Source organism: Dryas octopetala, chromosome 2 (assembly GCF_963921425.1).
Source record: "Dryas octopetala chromosome 2, drDryOcto1.1, whole genome shotgun sequence".
In the NCBI taxonomy this organism is placed as follows: domain Eukaryota; kingdom Viridiplantae; phylum Streptophyta; class Magnoliopsida; order Rosales; family Rosaceae; genus Dryas; species Dryas octopetala.
Window position 1 is genome coordinate 24,382,894 of NC_141367.1, and position 20,653 is coordinate 24,403,546.

Consider the following 20,653-nt stretch of genomic DNA (forward strand, 5'->3'; position numbering starts at 1 on the left):
TAATTTGCAAAACAGATATTTTATTTTTTATTTTTTGAAAAGAAACAAACACTTTATTAAAACTCATCCGACAAAGTAGAACAGCAGTGGAGAAGGAGTCCACTTCAGAAAACAAACAACAAAGTCATCACTCATTACAGAACAGAACTATCCCCATGCAACCCCCAACTATTCCCAGAATAATTTTGTAATACACTGTAGACCTCCAATCTAAAACAATAATATAAAATGAGTTTGCAAAAGCAGCAAAACAGATTTAATATTGGTGAATTACTTACCTGTGTTTCAAAACTGAAACTTGGGATTGTATTTGGATCGCTTTCTGAATATGAAGAAATATTGGAGGTGTCTGACAATTCGTGCAAGTATTCTTGACTCTTGTCATCATCAGATGAACTGTCTACCAACTTGATGTCTACACCATCCTCAAAGGATACCGAGTAGCTGCTATCGTTGCTCAAGTATGTATACCTCCTCAAAAGTGAACCATTCTATAACAGGAGAGTAACAATCCAAATTTAGAAAAAGCAGCAAACTCAACAATAATATTTACTCTAACATGTGTGCAAGGCATGACACAAACCACCCAAAAATAAATAAATAAAATAAAACAAGACACATGGTCACATAAGAAAATTGTTATAGACACTTTCTTTTTTCCATCTTTTCCAGTCTGCCCTAAAAAATTGCTCTTTGTACCTCTCTAGTCACTTTTCCAGTTTATGAAACTTTTTTATTTTTATTGGAAGACATTTTCCCCCACACACCCATTGCACACCTTCTAAATAGTAACGAAGTCTAAGGCATGTTTTGATTCTGCATCAAAATAATCTAAAAAATCATCACAAATATTATTACAAATAAACAGGATCAGTACCTCAATTTTAACATTCATAAACCGCAACCTCTTTCCACGTCCAATTATAATAATTGGTCGAGGCCTAGTTGAATGGAATTCTTTTGCATCTGTTTCCTCATTTAAATAGATGGTCTTTCCACAACCATCATATGTATATTCATCAATGCTTAAAGAATCTGCTACTAACTGTCTACTTGGAGACAGGTGCACCACATCTTCTGTCTGTCTGTAAATAGGTTCCAAGAATACTATGCTATTATTTTTACCAATGGGATCATTCTTAGGATCCATCACTTCCTCCCGACCAGTTATTGTCCGCAATGCAGGCACAAAAAACTCACCCACAGCCAGAAGGAAATCAGCTACAACAAGAACTCGAGGCTGCTGAACCCTAACCACAAATGATGAAGATGATGTGCGCCATCTACAGTCCATCAAGAACATTGTTGATATTGGTAAATCCACATGAAATCCAGCATCAGAGTCTGTTCTTCTAAAGCTCCCCTTATTTAAACAAAAGGGCAAACTTCCAGAAGAAACTTGTTTGGAAGCATCAGTGGATGATCCAAGCATTAGGCGCATTTCAGGTTTTGTATCAGGGCGAATGTCAACTACGGAAAATTTTGGAATGGTTACGTAGAGATCTATTTCGGACAATGAAGTCATCCGATATGATACCCAAAGACCTTCTAGCTGAAAAGCAGATAAACAAGCAAGTAAGGTCATAACCAAATGTTGGGAACAAACATAGTATGTCAGAAAACAACACACAACTTTGGGTTAAAAATCTTAAAACCAAAATGAAAGCTGAAATCTCAGAAAAGCTTAAACAGGACATAAACACAAACACGCACAATTCAAAATAAACTCTACTAAAATATAATTGACGTAAATACTCACAGCAATTTGAGCGAAAGGAGACTCCGCATGAATGCCATTATACAACTCCAACAAGGCATGATCAATTACAACCGCCACTATGGAAACAGTTTGTGATAGTAGGATTTGACTATTCATGTTGACCTTATCGACCAGAAACTTCATTGTATCCTTTGAACCAGATTTGCCACCACGGAAACTAGGGGGAAGCTTTGGCTCTTCACATAAATTCATGTATGCGCAGTCCAAAATAACTTTATATTCTTTGTCAGACATGACGCCGTGCAATAAGCCCACCTGGTAGAAAACAACCAATAGGAATCAACTAGAGAATTACGACATTCTACATGCATGACAAAATAAAAAACCAACAAATTGAAACACTGAAGAACATTATTTTAAAACCTACATCAGAAAAGTCAAACTCATTCAATTATGGAACCATCAAGAAAGCAAAAACATTTGAACAAGCAAAATTAAATAAATTAAGAGTGTGTAGCATAATCTTGGCCCACCAAATTAACCTGAACAATGTATCGGCCTTACACATGCAGAATCACAGTAATTACTAGTTAAGAAGGTCAGAAAGTTTTGAATACAGGAACTCATCTGATCATAACCAGAGACCAATTGACAAGTGGATAAGTTGAATCACCATCTATTGAGTAAAAAAGTCAAGGAATAGTCTAAAGTGCGCACAGAGTCCGATGTACGTTCACCATTTGTAACATATATTGTTGGCAAAACTCTATTCATACCTTTGTTTGCTTATGTACCCCTCCAAATTTTATAAATTCAGTGACCATTTTACCCTCAACTTTAACATTTAATTTTCCTTTTACAAAAAACAAAAAGATTGGGCAACCTCTCCACCTATGGCTGACTGGCGACTTCACCAGAGACCCCTCCCTACCTCCCCCTTCCCTTGCCTCCAGCCCTCTGTCTCTATCTTTTAACTTTTTATTTTATTTTATATCTTTTCTATTTAATTCAAAGGGTAAAGCTGGGTTTTAAATTTTATAAAAACTGAAGGCCCTCTCATATTTTTTACCCCATGCACTCAATATCATCCAGTACACATATCAACTATCAACCACCACAAGATGAACCCCCACCCCTTCCCTTTCCCCTATGCACATATCAAGTATCAACCACCAGGTAAGGGGAACAGTATTCCATCATAATACCTACTAAAGATGTATAATCTACCGAAAGCTTAGAAAGATATATGCAATAGAATTCTACAATTTAACATATTAAAGTTACCTTCACTTCAAGAGAAAATGTTGGGACTTTTTTGAAGACATCCCTCAAACTTCGCTGCACAAAAACATGAAGTCCTTTGCCTTCTTGTATCATTGACTTACCCAAGCAACCGTCAATTCCTACAGACATGTTGATCCCCAGAATCTGCAATTTTATGTCAGAGTAAACAATAGTTCAGAAATTGCAATTATGATGTCCAAGAAAAATAAATAATTACCTACCTCAGCATGAAGGACGTCAATATGGACAGCTGAGGGATCTTTTTCTGGGGAACCATGCCAACTACATTCATTTGTAACTTGTAGTTGGCCCAGATCAAGTTGAATGAAACTGCAATTCAACAAAATACAGAGACAATGTCAATTTGAAATACTGATATATCAAATGCATATAACTTTGAAAATATATCCAGTCATAAAGCACCAAAATCCTGGACTACTGCCCTCCAACATAATCTTCAGTTGTCACTACTTATCCACTGCCTCATTGCAGCCACAACTAACACCAACATATTCACCAACATTGCACCACTGTAGCCATCACAATTGACAGCAGCACCAGCACCAAGATCACTAAATCATTAACCAGAACCACTCTTTAGCAATACCAGAACCATGTCACTCTAATCTATTGCAACTATTCCTCTGACAACTGCTTGAAAATTTTCATAAATTTTATTTAATTCCCATGTAATTCTCAATGTTGTCATCCAAATGCAACTCAACTTTCTAATAAAAAACTGATAGGCATTATATAGTAAGAACCAGGATCCACATTTACGCACTCTTTGCTTGTTGAATTCCTCGGAACAATGATTATTGGAGTATCAAGTGACAGGTCCAGCTTTAATGCTGTAGCTCCATCAATCTCATATTTCTGAATTAGCCACTCAAAGCCTCCAACTTTATCAACAAGTTTGATTGCTTCTTCGGTATGTGGGGTGGCAAGTTCCATAAAGTACACGGTTATCTGCATTAGCATGTCCGAAAAATTTGTCATGATTCAAAACAAAGCTGATCATTATTAATTTAAATAATGATTGCTTCTTCCATTTCTATAGGGTAGGATTTGGGCTTCAGGAGAAATGAGTGATATCAAGATTGGGGAGTGGTCTTCTTTCTTAAGTTTTCTGGAAATTGTAAGATTGGTTCCTGCTAGATCAGATACAAGGAGATGGCAACTGAAATCATCAGGTTGCAACTCTTGTAGCTATTACTTCAAATCTCTAAGTGAAAGTAAAGATGTTTTAGATTTTCAGACAGAAAAATTGATATGGGGAGCTAGGGTTCTAATGAAAAAAAAAAAAAAAGGTCCTGTCAAGGTTGGTAGCTCATGCTAAGGTCAACCCATTTGAGATGCTTCAGAAAAGACGACCTTGGGCTTATTTTTCTTCTCAGTGGTGCATCATGTGTAAAAAAGGATGGGGAGCCAACAGATCATATTTTTCTTCACAATCCAGTAGTATTGAAGTTGTGGCCAAATCTGTTCAGCGAGTTTTGGGTGAGCTGGGTAATCCTAAGGATTGTTATTCTTTGTTGTATTAAAACGTGTGGTGTTTAATGGTGGAACGAAAGCTAAAGCTTTGTGGGGGTGCACTGCATTTTCCTTTCTTTGGGTTATATATATGGAAAGAAATAGAAGAATTTTTTAAGATTTTAGTGGGTCAGGGTCAGATGAGCATTGGGTTGAGGCCAGATTTTGGTCCTCTCTCTGGGCTTCAGTATCTGCAGAATATAAGGATTGCTCCCTCTCTGCTATAACTGAAAGACTGCAGTATGTTAGAGTCATTTAGTTAGGAGTGTTTGGGGGGTTTCTTGGTCTCAACTTTGTTTTATATTGGCTAGGATAGATATATGTCTGGTTTCTTCTTCTTCTTTCTTTCTCTATGTCCTTAGAGTGGAATCCTTGTGCACTATTTTTTAATATTGTTAGCATTAATAAAACATTTGTTTCTTCCCATAAAAAAAATTATTAATTATAAGATAAAAAGCAAAGTAATCTACATAAAACCCAAAAGATATAAACTTTAAACATTTGGGTTAAAAGCAATAATGCATCCCTGTGAATGTTGTATTCATATGATTGTTAGCAATGTCAAACATACCTCCTGAACAAACCTATAGAGGAAAATAATACGGACAGCAGAAAGTCGGCCACGCAAACTGTAATCATATCCTTCATAATCATCATCTTCAGAACTATATGAATTAAATTTGAACTGGAAAAAAAATGAAAAGATGAAATTATCTCATAAACTGAAAGAAATATCAGAATAAAGCATATTGGATGCCTGCAAAGCAATAGTTGATCATCGGAGTGATCTGTACCTTGATAAGGGATTCAACCCCAGGATTACGTATGTCGCAAAGCCAAGCCCAACAATGATCTGTTCCAAGAGACATATCACGGAGTCTAAAATTTCCTAGGGTGCCTTCAATGGAAAGAGAACTTGGGTGGACCTTAACAAACAGACAACTCGAGTCAGTAAATACAGTCAACGTAGACCTAGAATATCAACCCTGAAACTACACATGAAGTTCAGTTCACCTAGAGAGAATGCTACAGAATTAAAGATGGCAATGAACCAAAGAGAAAGTACAGTAGCACAAAACCATAATATTTTATAAACAGTACTAAATTTCAACCAACAATACTACTTACATGTCACATATTGAAAAAGAAATGGGAACACTAAAATAATTATTAAAGACAAAATTCTCATCACCTTGAGATCCAGCAGGAAACTTTCTTGCACAAACATCGCAAGCGGAGAACCATCCTCCTTGTTAAGAAACACAGTCACACTGTCAACATTCATGTTTAGATAAAATACTACACGGCCTTTACCATACCCCAGCAACCCATTGACGCGCCCATTTTCTTCTGTCTTTTCTTTGTTTATCAAAGGTTTATCATCTGAAACTTCAGTCATGTCTGCACTACTTTCCACAGAATACACAGAGCTTAAATCCAGGCCAAGATCAATTAAAGCAACAAGAGTGGGTCTGTTGCAAAAGAATTCCAGTTTTGACATGCGGAGATTCATCTGAAGAAATTTCAGTTGAAAGGATTAGCATTGCAAATTAAAGTAATACAGAACAAAGATCAACTTTAACTAAAAGTTGACTGTTCATGTCAGTACCTGTGTATCAATACCATAATAATCAGGTGAACTAGAACTCCGAGTCAAGAAGGTAACAGATACAAAATTTGAATAATCAATTCCCTCTGCCTCATAAAATATCTCACCAGAAATGCCCTTTCCCTTTACCAGATTTTTTTCAAGAGTTAAGGCTTCAGTAGGTGCAAATCCAACAGCATCATCAATGTCCTCACTTGTTGCACATGCAGCCATATCCATAAATTGTGAACCAAAGCCTGCATCTGATATAGACATAAAATCTGGCAAAGCATCCGTAAAAGTATCGTCATCCTCATTATGTAAAACAGACATCTCTTTCCTGTGTGGATCAATTATGCCAGGAGAAGAACATAACTTGTCACCCTTTAGCACAGAGCAAGCCAGATACTGTGGGGTTGTTGACAGACGACCTTGAAGCTCATCTTTGATTTTTAAAGAGTGCAGCTTCATCTTAACTGTCAGGTCACCTTCCCAACGAATCATGTGCAACTGTAAAAAAAAAAGGGGCCTAGTATTTAATAGAAGATATAGATGAGTATTCATTACCACCAGTAATTATTCAAGATTTAGCATAATGATTTGGCGTAAAGGAGTAATCTCCCATTGTTCTGTTAAGTTGGTGAACTTCTAGTCCACTGCTGGACAGTATTTTGTACCTCATTGACTTTACTTTAAGGAAGTATTTGGTTCTTATCAAAATAATAATAAATAATAATAATAGTTTTTGAAAGAGATATGTCATAACGGTAAGCCCACTCTTACAATATAAAAGCCACTACAGGGAATCTACTTGTAGAAGTCACATATAAGACTGGTGCACTGTATAGGAGACTTGGCTGTATACATGCACACACAATGGGTACAGATATGAAAATGTTCAAAAAACAAAAAAAATTAGCAGAAGACAGCTCATACATCCTGACATCACCAAAACCAATGGACAAACGTCTCTCCAAAAACAAGTGATATAACCACCCTAATTTTTTAAAAGAAACAAATATTATTAAACATTTCATGAAATAGTAGAATATGTATACAAGGAGTCCACTGATGAATAGAAACATATCTACATGAGAATTAAAGCTATAACAGCTTCAACAAAAAAATTATCTTAAGGATACCTTCCAATCTAGCATAATAGCCTAAAGAAATAACCAAAAACTTCACCCTTCCCAATAATTCCTCCACCCCGACCCCCTTATAATCATCAAATGTCCTATTCCTCTCCACCAAATTATCCTAGGTGATATAACCACTTCAGACCAAAGAAAAAGACCTACAAGCCAAATTGATTTTTTTATAAGGACTAGCCAAATTTATTTATCTGAACTATTTTGGGGAACATCTCCCAATACCAAGCTTACCAGTACGGCCCATGCATCTCTCATTCAAGTCCAGTTTGGTATTTTAATGCCGAAGTTAAGGCAGAGAGATCAAGGATGAAAAGATTCAACAATCTCAGTCAAATTCTTATGTTAAAATCTCATATATTTTCAGATTCAAAATTCCCTGTCAACGTACAGAAGATACAAGCTTTCATAAATCACAATGAAGCATGAACTAGCCACACAAACCTTTCCCCCATTGGCAAGAACCTCAAGAATAAGAGTCTCACCAAGTTCTTCATCAACTTTATCACCACTCTGCATGGTATAATAGAAAAAAATTATCATATTGCTTAATCGGTAGCCTTGTAAATTTATTTCTTTTTCTTTTTTTATACATACAAAGTAGTAAGCCACATAAAGAAGGTGTACAGGTGGCTATCCATTTTCTAAAATAGCCAAAACCAAGAATGATGAGAATGAGGACCCCTATAGATAGTAAATACTTTGACATGATGGATCCACCAAAAGAAAATCCAACCTTTCCATATAAAAATAACTTTGTCTCCACCAATGCCCCATTAATGACAAGGTCAGCTGTTTTTGAACTCGTGGTCTGAGTTTCACCAAAGTCGGCGACATGATCACTTGTTTCTCCCAAGACATCAACTGACAGAGGAGCAGCCTATATGCAATACAAGTTTTCAGTAATAAGGATCAAGGACCAAGAAGATGAATAAATTGGGAGATTTAAGTTCAGAGAGATAGACGGGGAGAGAGAGAGAGAGGTTTTATATCATACAGAAGCTTGATATGTGGCTTGTATAAGTCCTTTCAACCAAATGGCCTTCTCCTCCTCAGCCCGAAACTCAATAATCAAGGTACTAGAAGACTCCAGAGCCTGGAAAATAAATATAAATGTGTAAAATTTTTATATTTAAAGGACAGAAGTCCCAAGCTCCAAGCACAAGACTAGAACAAAATGAACACAAATGTAAGTAATATTTTTCCATGTTCATCCAGATGTCAGGTCTAAGGAACAGAAGAAAAGTTTCAATTCAACTCTAACTGCTATTCTCCAGATGAATGAGAAAAGAATGAGTGCCACTGTGAAGAGATGTTTGGAAAGTAAAATTTCACAGGAAAATGAAATTACATATGCTAAGACTCACATATTTACTTAGTGCAACAACAAAACAAAGCATTTTGTCAGATTGTACATCAAGACATGTTAAGAAATAAAAAATATGCCCTTCAAACAGTCAAATATCACTTCAAACAAATTTGGCATACCTTTTGAGTGTCCATCCCCCTGTAACTCACAGCAAGACAAAATGGTGAACCACCAATGTTGGTTGGAGGAACCTCATATACTTGTCTACCAGCCATGCTGCAGCATCCCAAAGAAGAAATTTTCAATTAGGAGCACAAAGGAAATGCACCTTCAATTACAGGAGATAATAGCAAAGGAAATGCACCATAAAAAAATTCATAATTACTCAATAAAGAAATCAAGCCATAGGGCACAAAAGAGGAAAAAGCATGTTGTGTGAGTAAATATGTGATTGAGTGGGATTATTGGTGTACAAATGAAGTTATGGAGTCTTATGGTAGTTCCAAAGAAAACAAGGATGAGGTGGACCTCTTCCTCTAACGTTATTGCATTGATGTGGGTGATGGGCATATGGTACAGACAACCTTGAAGGATCTCCTCCAGAGCTTTATCTTATTGCTTCAAACATAGAAGCATTGGTCATTGATAATATGGTTTGGGACTCAGTCAAATAGGCATTTCAGGGGACTCCAACTTTTAATAGGTTGATGCACAACCGGGAACTAGTCAGTTTATGCATTTTTGAGTTTGTTATATACCCTATAAGGATTTTTTGTACCCAGAAGTCTGCCTACCGGATTCGAAACTGTGGCCCCCCCGCCAAACCCTACAATCTTTGGGAGGCAAGAGACACTAGCAAATAGCTAGATAGGTACCTTCCTCAAAGGTACCTTTGTTTATTGAAAGGATTTTGTTTCTCATAAAAAAAAAAAAAAAACAGATAGGTACCTTTGAGGAACCGAGCCTCAGACCGCATGGGAGAAAACCACAGGCCTAACCATTCGACTAAACCTTTTCTGGTTATGTAAGGATAAGGAGCGCAGAACGTGATAAGTTGTAGTAGCTACCTAGCAAAGGGGGCAATTTTAATTTTTGATCTTATTATCAGTTTTTAAGGGGTAGGAGGGATGTTTCTTTCCCTTGGCTGAGCATTTGGAAGGTTAAAGTCCTTCCAAAAGTGGCCGTCTTTGGTTGGGAATCATCAAGGGGTAAGTTACTCACTGTGGATAATTTCAGGAAATTTCATATTTGAATTCTTGATTGAGTTACAATGCACCATCTCCTTCTTCATTCTTCAGTTGCAAGAAAGTCATGATGTTCTGTTTTCTGCAACATTTATACAAGAATGTTGTGAACATGATCCTTTATTGGCTAGTCCCACTTATCCTTTTTCTTATCTCTCTATCAGGATGTTATGATTCTGTGAAATGGTGGCTGTAAATTTCTGGTGTTTCTTTTGAATACTCCCTCCGTACTTAAGGTTCAGCTGGTTTTGATAGACTTATCTTTTACTTATTAAAATTTATATATACAAGAAACATAATAATTATTTTTTGAAAAGAAAGATACATTTATTCCTAATTATACTAATATAATATAAACAGAAATACAACAGTGAACCAGCAGTCCATATCAAAGAAAAAAATTGAAGAGGAAAAAAGCAAACCTAGAGCAACACTATTAACTGGGCACTTTCCAGATTCCCAAACATAGAGATACAACCCCATTATCAAAAGGGCGAGAGAGAGAGAGAGAGAGAGAGAAGAGCAACCTTGAATGTCGCTGGTAATTCTGTGACTTTTCGGACTCCAAAACATAAAGATTTATCCCCGCCAACACAAGAAAACAGGATTGCCATGTAGCCACAGAATTTCCAATCCCCTAAATCAGGAAATAGAGGAATAATTAACATCAGATACTGATATATGAAGAAAACCACAAGCTTGTTTTCCTTATAATTGAGGACATACCCTCCATACTAAAATTCTAGCATCTGTATAAAGATCTGCAGGACTCCATGGGGTAAGTTCTGCTTGGGAATCATCAACGGCAGGCTGACCACAGGTTTCCAACGTACCACACAATATGTTAAACAATCTCATGAGTCTCTGAAATCTCGATGGTGAAAAGTGAACCCCAAGGTTTGGCACTTGAATTGAAATGCGCATTGACGGGTAACTTGGGTGAGGTACTTTGATCTTCAATGAAAAGATGTACAGGTATGATTAGTGCGGATTCTAATAACTTTAAAATAAAAAAATAAAAAACCAGAACAGAACTTTTACATGAAATCTTATAAATATAACAAGTAGGAGAGAAATATGCGACATTACCTGATCAACAAGTACAGCCATTCCACACCTGTCTATGAGAGAATAGAAACTGTCAACATTTTCTGGGGTAGGAGTTGAAAGTGGGTGATTATCATAGTTTGGTACATCCAAAGTGCAACTTTGACAGTCAGAACCACAATCTGTGAAAAATGCAGCAATATCTCTTCCAGTTATAAAAAAACGAGAATATAGGTTCTGCCTCTGTTCATCTTTCTCACTATCCTGCAACAATTACAATCATTTCAGGCTATGCAAATACAAAAGAGGCAATTTGATAAGGTCATTAAAAGAAAATACCTTGGTGTGCAGTGTGAAATGACCAAAATCCAAAAGAAAATGGCTGTCACATTTGGAAGAGCCACAAGTTCTGATAGGAACTCTTACTTTTGGAGCATCTAAATCAATGTCAAGAGCAAACCTGAAAAAGGATCAGAAATGTGAGTGCAACTCAGTTGCTTTCCTCTGAAAAAAAAAAATTAAAAGGAAATTGAAATAGAAAACCATTTACACTCTTTTTTATAAGCAAGGAAAGGATACATTATTAAATAGAAAAACATTTATACTTAGTTTCCAATTCTCACCTAAAGCTATGAGGAAATACCAATCAAATAACAATAAGAACTCAATTCTGTTCAAGAAACCAAATGTTCAGGCGTTTCTCAAAAATAATTTAAAGCCCACATCATCAATGATGAAAGCCAAGGCATCATCATGTGAAAAAAGTCAACCGCACAAAAAATAGCTGTGAAATCTAGATGCTAAGGATGCTCCAACTCTCAGACAATACTCACCTCCATATCATAAAACCATACCGCTATCCAAATGAGCACCTCACTATGGATAATGCAAAGCAATAAGGTTTGAACTTTACTCCCCATATTAAGATCTCTTGACGTATTTTTTTCAGATTAAATGCATATGAAAAAACAAGTGAATTATCGTACCAGTCTCTTATCAAAAATAAAATCATCACAAGTCACCATCAATTACTCACAATCAGTAAGAAAAATTACTGCTGCAAACCAAGAAATTGGCTCTCACTACACAGCAAGTTACTTTTGAACACTTGACATAAGGACAGTCTTTAAATTAAATCAAAAACCAAAAACCATAACAACTTTTTTTTCAGCACACCACGTCTGCATTGGTCTTCATCTCATCTATGCAGCGCACCATCTTAGCCTACTCTGTCTTATCTTATCCAAACTGCACTGACACCACTAATTCTAGCTAATGAACAATTTCTTCTTCTGTTTTCCCCAACTCTCGTCCACTTTTCATCCCTTTTTCTTTTAAGAAAAGCTCATTTCATAAACAAGTTTCTTGAAAACCCAAAACTTTACACCTAATATATAAGAATACCGCTAGGGATCCCAAATTTGTGTACCAAATTTTGATCCTAAATGATGTGGCAATGTATCATTGATTCATGTATGGCTCCACTCTAAGGCTCATTCACTTACAACAAGAATACTGGCACATATACTGATACATCATTTGGGATCCAAAATTGGCACACAAATTTGGGATCCCTAGCATTATTGATATATAAATCAATTTATGGCCAATATAATATTCCGATCAAAATATGAGTTGCACAAAGATAAATTGTGTTTGGAAAAAAAAAAATTAGATGTTCAGTATGTAAAAAGATTGAACAACTAGAGACATTAACAAGAAAAAAATTAAGGACAACATGTATTAACCTGCTTTGTTCTTCTAATACCATTTGAAATTGCTCCTGTGCTCTACGAGTCACTTGCTCAATTTTCATCTGCTCATACAAATAAATGATAAAAGATTAGTCCAACAAGAGTATAATGCCATGTTACACATATTACGTTAAAAATAATAATGATAGTGGTGATGATACCATTACCTGCAAAGCATTTGCAGTTTCTAACGTAACAGTAGGACTCACTGCATTACTCCTTTTCACAAACTCTAAAAAGCGTTGACCGCTTTCCATCAAAACCTGAAAATAAAAAAAGATTCAGCAAGCTCCATGTAAAAGGGATGGTGAACAAAAGAGAGCCGAGAGTAATATAAAGAAAACCGAAATTGCCCCATGCAAGTAACCACTTCAAGATGAGAGTTCTATGAAGTAGCTTTCACTCCCTCTCTATATCTCTATACTCAAGATTGAACAATCACCGTGACATGGCAGGGAGAAATCGTAGCCGACAGCCTCCAGTCAACATTCTCTCCAACTGGGGAGTATACAAAACTAGCAGCTAGTGCATTCACCTTCTGCTCACTAGACACACTCTGCCAAAGAAAAGGAAAGAAAGAATGGATAAGCAACCCAAAACAAGAGCAACACATTAAATTTTTAAGTATAGCAACATTTTGATTCCATGTCAAATCCACTAATATATGAGAAAATTGGGGGGGAGGAGACAAGTATCGGAACGAAACCATTTCAAAACCACTTCAATTTTTAAAAATTTACTAAATAAGGAAAAAAAAAATTATATCAAAACAGTTTCATATCTACACCACATTTTTCCAACACCAACTTCAAACCTATTACTGTAAACATATAATTCTTGACATTTATATGGAAACAAACCTGTGCAAGTGAGCCTTCAGGCGCAGACAAACCGTAGAATCTCAATGACACATCACAGTAGGTACTCCGATGTTTAAACTTGGTTGACACTTGAAGTTGCTCAAATCTACAACACACAATCTCGGTATGATTTATATCAATGATCCTAGCAGCAGCCCGACCGATGGAAACAGTTACCAGAAAACGGATCATATTCTGTATGTCCTTTCCTGAGTGTGAAGTCAATGCTTCATCTGGCTGGTAACTCAGTAACTTATTGATTGCCTGCCATTCCTCTTTAGTCAGTCTTTCTTCCGGTAATTGTGATCCCTCAGAAGCATCCACAGCAGCAGAATCTTCAGCACGTGTATGCCTGAGGATTAAAAAAAATAAAAAAGTGAAACAATAGAAAGTGGTGCAGAATTTTAGCAAATGGAAGTTACATCGTTTAAGCACAGCACATAAACAAGAAGCAATCACAGCACTCGAAAAGATTGCAATGGTGGAGTTTCGACTAACCATCTAAACGAAAACCAGCTTTTCTTCTTGAATGTCCTCTGTTCAGCTGCTTCCTTGGATTTTACAGATTCTACCTTTGCATGTGCAAGTAACCTAAACGATACATGCACCATATACAATTAATACGATGTCAAGTATAGAATATAATTTTATCATTTATATTATTATTGAAAATGCTACAAGAAAAGGGAGAGTTGTCCCTTTCAGCAAAAAAACCCAGGTAGTGAATACCCCAAATATGTAGAGATGCTAAAGATATAAATCCAGACTTGAAAGCAGGAGTAAGATTCATAAATCTCGGAATAATTAAAAATACGTAAGACAAAATTGTCCTCTCCGCATCAGAACCTTGCTTGACATTCAAGGGTAACTTTGGGATGGAAGACAAAATTAAATAGTTTCCCCAGTTGTATCAATTTGAACCCAAAAACATAATTAAATTCCTTATGGATCCCAAGACTAGATTCCAAGTTTAACCAAACTCAAGTAGTACAAGTGTTCTTCCTTTGAACTTGAAATAATAACAACTATGAAGCATATGGCCAAGTTTAATACAGAATTTATAATAAAGGAGCAGGTACACATGCATCCGCTTAAAGCTACATTCAATTTTAACAAAAATCAATGAAGTTGAAAGGTGGCTAAATCATTTACCTCCATAAAAGAATTACTTTAGAATCCAGATCTTTCTCAATTTCTCTAATTTCTGCATTATCAACATTTGACAAGTTTTGCAATGAACCAGCGTACAACTGAATGTAACGGCGGCGAAGATGACAAAGATCCCGAATGCGGTCCCATGAGAATCGGTAACTGGTTCAGGAAAACAGGTGTGAAGTCAGAACCAACTTTTGGAGATTCATAAGGAACATCTCCAATTTGCAATGCACATCCCAAAGCACGTGGTGAAAAGATTCACCCATTCTTCCAAAAGTAAGCACACTCTTCAACTCAAGTACAATAATTCTGTTTATACCATGACAGAAATATGGATACAATAACATATGCATATATACATACATATATATATTCTCTATCAAGTATTCAGTAACATATATGTTACCACATTTTCTTCTGCTGCAGGCTTGCTTGAGCAGCATAACGCCACCACAAATAAGGACTCTCTGAAACTGGCATGACAGGTCTCAGATGGGAAACTTCAATATATGTCTTGTATCTTGAAACAACTTCCAATAGTTTTATCCAATCATGATATTGTGCCTGAAAAACCAAGTGAAAAATCAATTCTAGCATGATTCTTTTATGGGAATATGAAAAAAAAATTGACAGCTCAAATTATCCCTCTTGGAAAGCTGAGAAAAGCAATTTAACTAATAATTTTTTATAAAGAAAAATATTTTACTACTATTAAAACAGTACAGGACTAGTGGACCAGTAGTCCACCATGTAAAATACAAGCATGAAAACCTAACCAAAAAAAAAAAAAAAAGCCTACCAAGCATTATAAAAAAAAATATATATATTAACTTTAAAAAGTTATTGTTTTCTCAATTGCAAAACAGGTGAGGGCAGGGATGCAAGGGATAGAAATATAATCAAAACCAAGATAATTTAAGGGAAGAAAAAATTATACACCTCTGTAATTGTTAAAGAAACATCACTCAGGACAAGAGAAGCCTTCTCAAACGGCACCTCTGGATCATTTCTTTCTTGATTTCCGATGCGGTGATATTTTAGAACTCCATTTATAGGTGACACCAAGTACTTGCGATTTAAAGCCCATACAGACACCATTCCACGGTCATCAGCAGGTTCATTTATACCGTCTTCAAATATCTAGTAACGCATTGATGCACAGAAAAGAGTATAGGAGAACTTTTAGGCAGAACAGTAATATTTGGTTAGGCTAGAACACATTACCAAAAGCAGATGCATTTAATAGAAAAAAGTAGACTAGCTAGTAATACTACAGCATAAGAACAAACCTCAACCCATTCCTTAGGAGTGAGATCTTCCCATCCCTTGTCTACCTTCCAAGGAACACTATCAGAATCATGATACACAGCAAGCCTCTCAAGTTGTAATGACTGTCAAAAAGGAAATTATTTGTAGCCCAAAAAGATTAACCAAAATTACATGTACAAGCATAAAATAATAAATAAATACAAAAAACAAAAAAAAAAACATCATCAAAAAAATATACCAAAGCATTGTTAAAATTTAGGGATGTTCCATTTAGTGCGATTCGTCTTGGTTGGTCTGCTGTTTTGTGCTAAGTGTGTGTGTGTTTTAGATTCGTTAGAAACTGAAACCCACAAAGACACCCAAACTTTAACCCTATTTGGATAGATTTTATAAAGAAAAGGATGGTTCATCAATCAACCAATTAAAGTGGGGCATGAGAACGTTCTAGAAAAAAGTTATTCTCTACTCCTAAGTATTTTTTATATAAAAAATAGGTTCAATTTGCACACATAAATTTCTACAACGATACCAAACCATTTCTTTATTATAGATTTGAATCTCGACAAAAATTTTCTTTTTATTGGTAAACATTTTTATCAAAAAGGACCACGTAGGCACAACCCGAGTAGACAAGGTGAAGTGGACCACAAAACAGAGCCAAAACTAGGAGTACAAAGAAGCAAAGCAACCCAGAAAATTATACAAAGTGGAATTTGCATTTGTGATCCACAGATGAAGCATTATCCAAAAAAAAAAAAACCAGGATCCAAAAACAAAAATGACAAGGCTAACCTTCCGCAACTTATCAAGAGCACCACTGATATCAAAAGTTTCATTCCCTTGTTCATCCATTGTAACAGCAGCAAGCTTAGCTAAAGTGGCACCCGAACAAAATGGATTTCCTGGATTACTACAAAACAAACAGTTGTTTTTACAAGCATACAGAGAGCATGCTAGTATTAATACAATTCGTCTAAAGAGCAAGAAAGTAGAAATAAATTGAGAGTAAACAAAATTAATAAAGATATCAGACTTTAAAAGAAACTAAGGCAGCACATTTTTACCAACCTGACTGAATCCTCATATCTTATATGTACATTGCTAATTGATATCTTTAGATTTCCGATAATAGTAGCAATAAGGGAACCTAGCCATGAGTTTCCAGGAGGTGGCTGCAAAAGAGTCAGCTGTCAACTGAACCGCTAAATTCTGTCGCAAACAGTGGGAATGAAATTACACTACCTATTTGACTTAATAAGCAATGAAAATTATACCAATAAAACAAGTGGCAAACTGACTACATCAAAAGTATGCAAGAGAAAGTTCAAAGAAAGATCAAGAATCCAAAATTTTAATAAAATCAAAAGAAAACACACATAATGATAATAGAAGGAAAATGCTAAATGTACTGTAAAAATTTAGGTCACAAACTCAGGCATATGTCACATGTATCATAATACCTCACCTTTTTTTTTTATTATAAGAAATACAAATTTTATTAAGAAAACAAACTTAATTCCATACAAGGAAAATGGATGAACAGTCCATAAGACATCTAAACAACAGCCAAACCCCAAATTATATCATACTACCTCACCGTTCTGTTATTTTGTATACTAAAACTTTTACAAAATTTAGTTTATAAACTTATGTGGTAGCATATATGGTATGTCACATGCATCAAAGCACCTCAACCCCATGTACTTGGCAAAAGGCACCAGGCACCAGGCCTAATTATCATTATACCCTGATTAATATGTGGCTCGGATATATATTACAGGCGGCCCTAACAACTAATAATGAGATAAGCAACATATAATCGGCCAGGATAAAGCCAAAAAATTATATGGACCAAAACAAGATGTACAGTTAACCGTATTAAAGCGTGAAATAAGACCCTGACGTGATCATGAAATAATCCAATAACAAAGGGAAAAAGAAAAATAGAGAATACAATAAGTAGAACTTAAACAATATAGAAACAACTGATTCTTTAATTGGCGAAGCATAATATCAGGGCATAAAAGTCAAATACAACTGAGAAAGGTAAAGTTTTAATTTACAAATTCCCTAAATGCATCATGATAGACACAACAAGTATTGAGGAGAGCTGCTACAAAAAGGGTTAAGGATGCATAATAAGTGTAACCAACAATAGATGCCCAAAGAAAAAGTGTAATAGAATTAAGAACCATACACTCCCTAGCTTTGACTTTGATATTGCTTCAAGAGTCGCTGACTCTGTTTCCTGCATGCAATATAATAAAAAAAAAAATCTAAATATTTGATCATGGAGTAAATCTGAAAAATTCTCCTGTATGCAATGAAAATTATAATTTAAAAGTTAAATTAAAAAATCAAACTTGTATACCATTTTTTCTTTGGTAACCATGACCAATTAACATGAACACCATGAGAGGGTTTCAATGTGAATGTATAAGAAAACCCGCTAGGAAGGACATAGGTATGCCATATGCATTTCTTGTATGCACCTTTTTTTCATTATTCTTTTATCCAGTAGTTCATCTTAATTACCCACCTGGTTATTTTAACCTTGTATAGGTCAGCCACACTACTGTCAATTCTCAAAGCTCTTTCAATTCTGATCATCACAATATGTATATTTTTACTTTCCAACTTTTACCAGTTTTTTTGTATGAAAGTTACAATTACATAAATTTCACCTCGATCTGTTGAAGTTTAGCTTCAAATAGTTTTTCCCTGTCCTCCTACAAAACACAATTAATAATAGTAATTAATGTGATGATGATGATGGTAGTACAGGGCATAAGAAAAGACATGCAATAGGAATATAAATTCTTCACACTAGGGAGAATACCTTGAGAGTCCGGCCATCAGTAACAGGATGTGCGAGAATAAATACACGGTCAATGAGAACAATCACAGGCTCTTTGCCTAAACTTTTCCAAGGAACCTACAATTTATAAGAGGAAAAAGGAGATTAAGGACATCAAATGGCAATTAAGAACCAAAACCCAACCACTGAGCAGGTAGAGAAGACAGTTGCTACCTTTAATGTAATGGTACCAATAAAACCAGCTTTTACAGTGACTGGAAGTTTTAGTGAGTTTAGAGCCTCTGCCTTCAATTTCAAATCTTTGAGAACAACATCACCTGTTAATTAAAGGGAGACTTGAATATAAATTCATAGAAAAAGACCAACCATTAATTTGAAACAAAGGGCCATATCTATCAGCAAAACCACTCTATGCCAGTACATGTTGCATATACAGTAAGCAGATTTCTAAAAAGTTCCACAAACATTATTGCAAGATGTAGTAATCTTAAATGATTAGGTAGGAAGGATGAGAAAACACATAGCGCAAGCACACTAAAGTCATAATACAGACCTTTCCAGACACTGATTCTTAAAGCTTCAGCTGAGAGTCCATGGACATATTCCCCCAAATATCTTCGAAGCAAATGCAGAACCTACAACAAAAAATTAAAAGTCATGATTTCCATCTAGTGATACTAGATATGATCAAGCATACATTTTCATTGGTGCTTAAACACAAATTCCTCTTTCATATGGTAAGCATAAGGTTCTTTTAGTCTTAAAAATGCACAAACCATTCGGTAGCGGAGTACCAAACTTTTACACTATTAACCATGAAAATTCTCAACATGCGCACTCAATCACGTAAAGGCTTTAAACATTCTAAAGAAACTGATAAACCAGCTCTTCACTGTCACACTAAAATCGGCTCTGCGTGTTCAAACTGGCTACGTGACACTGTGCCACATCAACCAATTCACCTAATGAACACTGAAATGGTAAAAATACTGAGTTCCTTGAATAATCAACATTCCATAACTTGGGAAACAGCAAAATTCAAAGATGAAATAATAACAATCCGGAAAATCCAATAACAAAAGGACTTTTCTCAAATTTCAAGAATCAAACAAGCTAGCCCAACCAAATAGATTCAATAGAGCACCGATATAGTCAAATTCATCGCGAAAACCATTCAAATTGGATGGAAAAACAAAAAAACAAAAAGCCTTACGTGTGCTTCAAACATGGTGGCGAATCGAACCGATGCTAATCAGCCACGATGGGCCGGAGATTACAACCTCGACAATGTGCAAACTGGGGGTGATCGGCGACCAAGCAATGCCATTGATTAGAAAAATCAGTAAATCGCAGTGCGAAGTCAGGTCAAATTAGGATTTCAAAGCTCAAACCCTTTTTGCAGACTTAGCGAGAGAGAGAGAGAGAAGCGGACGGTTTGAAAGGAAATGGCATCAATGAGAAAGAGGAAGAGGAACAAATAATAAGGACAATTTGTGTAGGAACCAGAAGCTGTAACGAGGCGTTGTGAACTTGTGTGAACGTTTTATAGGTACCCGGGAAATTTATGCAATGGTACTCCTTCAGGTGCTTGTTTCTCTCTTTGGCCTTCAGGTTTTTTTTCCATCAAATTAGTAAAATTACACATTATAATGTCGCCGCGACGCCCTTCAGGTGTATTTTGTTACAATGAACTGCTGGCCGGCTAGCCCTTTCTTATTTTGGTTTTATTAATGGAATTTCCAAAGAAAAAAACAAACAAACAAAAAACAATATTTCAGACTGAATTTCTGTGCGTTATGAGTCTTATGACTACTAAAAATTGAAACCTATATGTTTCCAATTTTTGGGACAAATATTTTGTTAGATTTTTTTTAGATTTCTTTTTTGGGTTGATTATCTACAAGTTTCTTTTTGCACGATC

General features: G+C 35.7%; 1 protein-coding gene across 5 annotated transcripts in view; it reads right to left on the reverse strand.

The window, feature by feature from the left end:
* Positions 1-20,291, reverse strand: part of LOC147294501 (calcium-dependent lipid-binding family protein) — a 36,768-nt gene extending 16,477 nt beyond the window's left edge. For 2 of the 5 annotated variants that reach the window (XR_015120928.1, XM_086234619.1), the window contains exons 1-35: positions 19,946-20,290; positions 19,286-19,367; positions 18,946-19,049; positions 18,754-18,849; positions 18,599-18,643; positions 18,112-18,162; positions 16,983-17,086; positions 16,707-16,824; positions 15,935-16,036; positions 15,585-15,785; positions 15,052-15,209; positions 14,643-14,801; positions 13,989-14,081; positions 13,491-13,842; positions 13,073-13,186; positions 12,798-12,893; positions 12,625-12,692; positions 11,216-11,336; positions 10,919-11,140; positions 10,556-10,783; positions 10,357-10,466; positions 8,765-8,861; positions 8,274-8,372; positions 8,013-8,156; positions 7,721-7,789; positions 6,147-6,635; positions 5,730-6,050; positions 5,332-5,463; positions 5,109-5,222; positions 3,789-3,973; positions 3,226-3,334; positions 3,005-3,148; positions 1,760-2,035; positions 878-1,552; positions 279-491 (exon numbers count right to left, since the gene is read on the reverse strand). Coding sequence is in view for 2 of the 5 variants with exons in the window: in XM_086234619.1 (XP_086090745.1) it covers positions 279-491; positions 878-1,552; positions 1,760-2,035; positions 3,005-3,148; positions 3,226-3,334; positions 3,789-3,973; positions 5,109-5,222; positions 5,332-5,463; positions 5,730-6,050; positions 6,147-6,635; positions 7,721-7,789; positions 8,013-8,156; positions 8,274-8,372; positions 8,765-8,861; positions 10,357-10,466; positions 10,556-10,783; positions 10,919-11,140; positions 11,216-11,336; positions 12,625-12,692; positions 12,798-12,893; positions 13,073-13,186; positions 13,491-13,842; positions 13,989-14,081; positions 14,643-14,801; positions 15,052-15,209; positions 15,585-15,785; positions 15,935-16,036; positions 16,707-16,824; positions 16,983-17,086; positions 18,112-18,162; positions 18,599-18,643; positions 18,754-18,849; positions 18,946-19,049; positions 19,286-19,367; positions 19,946-19,960 (5,706 nt within the window). In the remaining 3 variants the exon portion in view is untranslated. Of the gene's footprint in view, positions 1-278; positions 492-877; positions 1,553-1,759; positions 2,036-3,004; positions 3,149-3,225; positions 3,335-3,788; positions 3,974-5,108; positions 5,223-5,331; positions 5,464-5,729; positions 6,051-6,146; positions 6,636-7,720; positions 7,790-8,012; positions 8,157-8,273; positions 8,373-8,764; positions 8,862-10,356; positions 10,467-10,555; positions 10,784-10,918; positions 11,141-11,215; positions 11,337-12,624; positions 12,693-12,797; positions 12,894-13,072; positions 13,187-13,490; positions 13,843-13,988; positions 14,082-14,642; positions 14,802-15,051; positions 15,210-15,584; positions 15,786-15,934; positions 16,037-16,706; positions 16,825-16,982; positions 17,087-18,111; positions 18,163-18,598; positions 18,644-18,753; positions 18,850-18,945; positions 19,050-19,285; positions 19,368-19,945 lie in introns of all 5 variants that reach the window. The other 3 variants (XR_015120929.1, XM_086234621.1, XR_015120930.1) reach the window with 2 other exon arrangements.
* Positions 20,292-20,653: the final 362 nt, after the last annotated feature.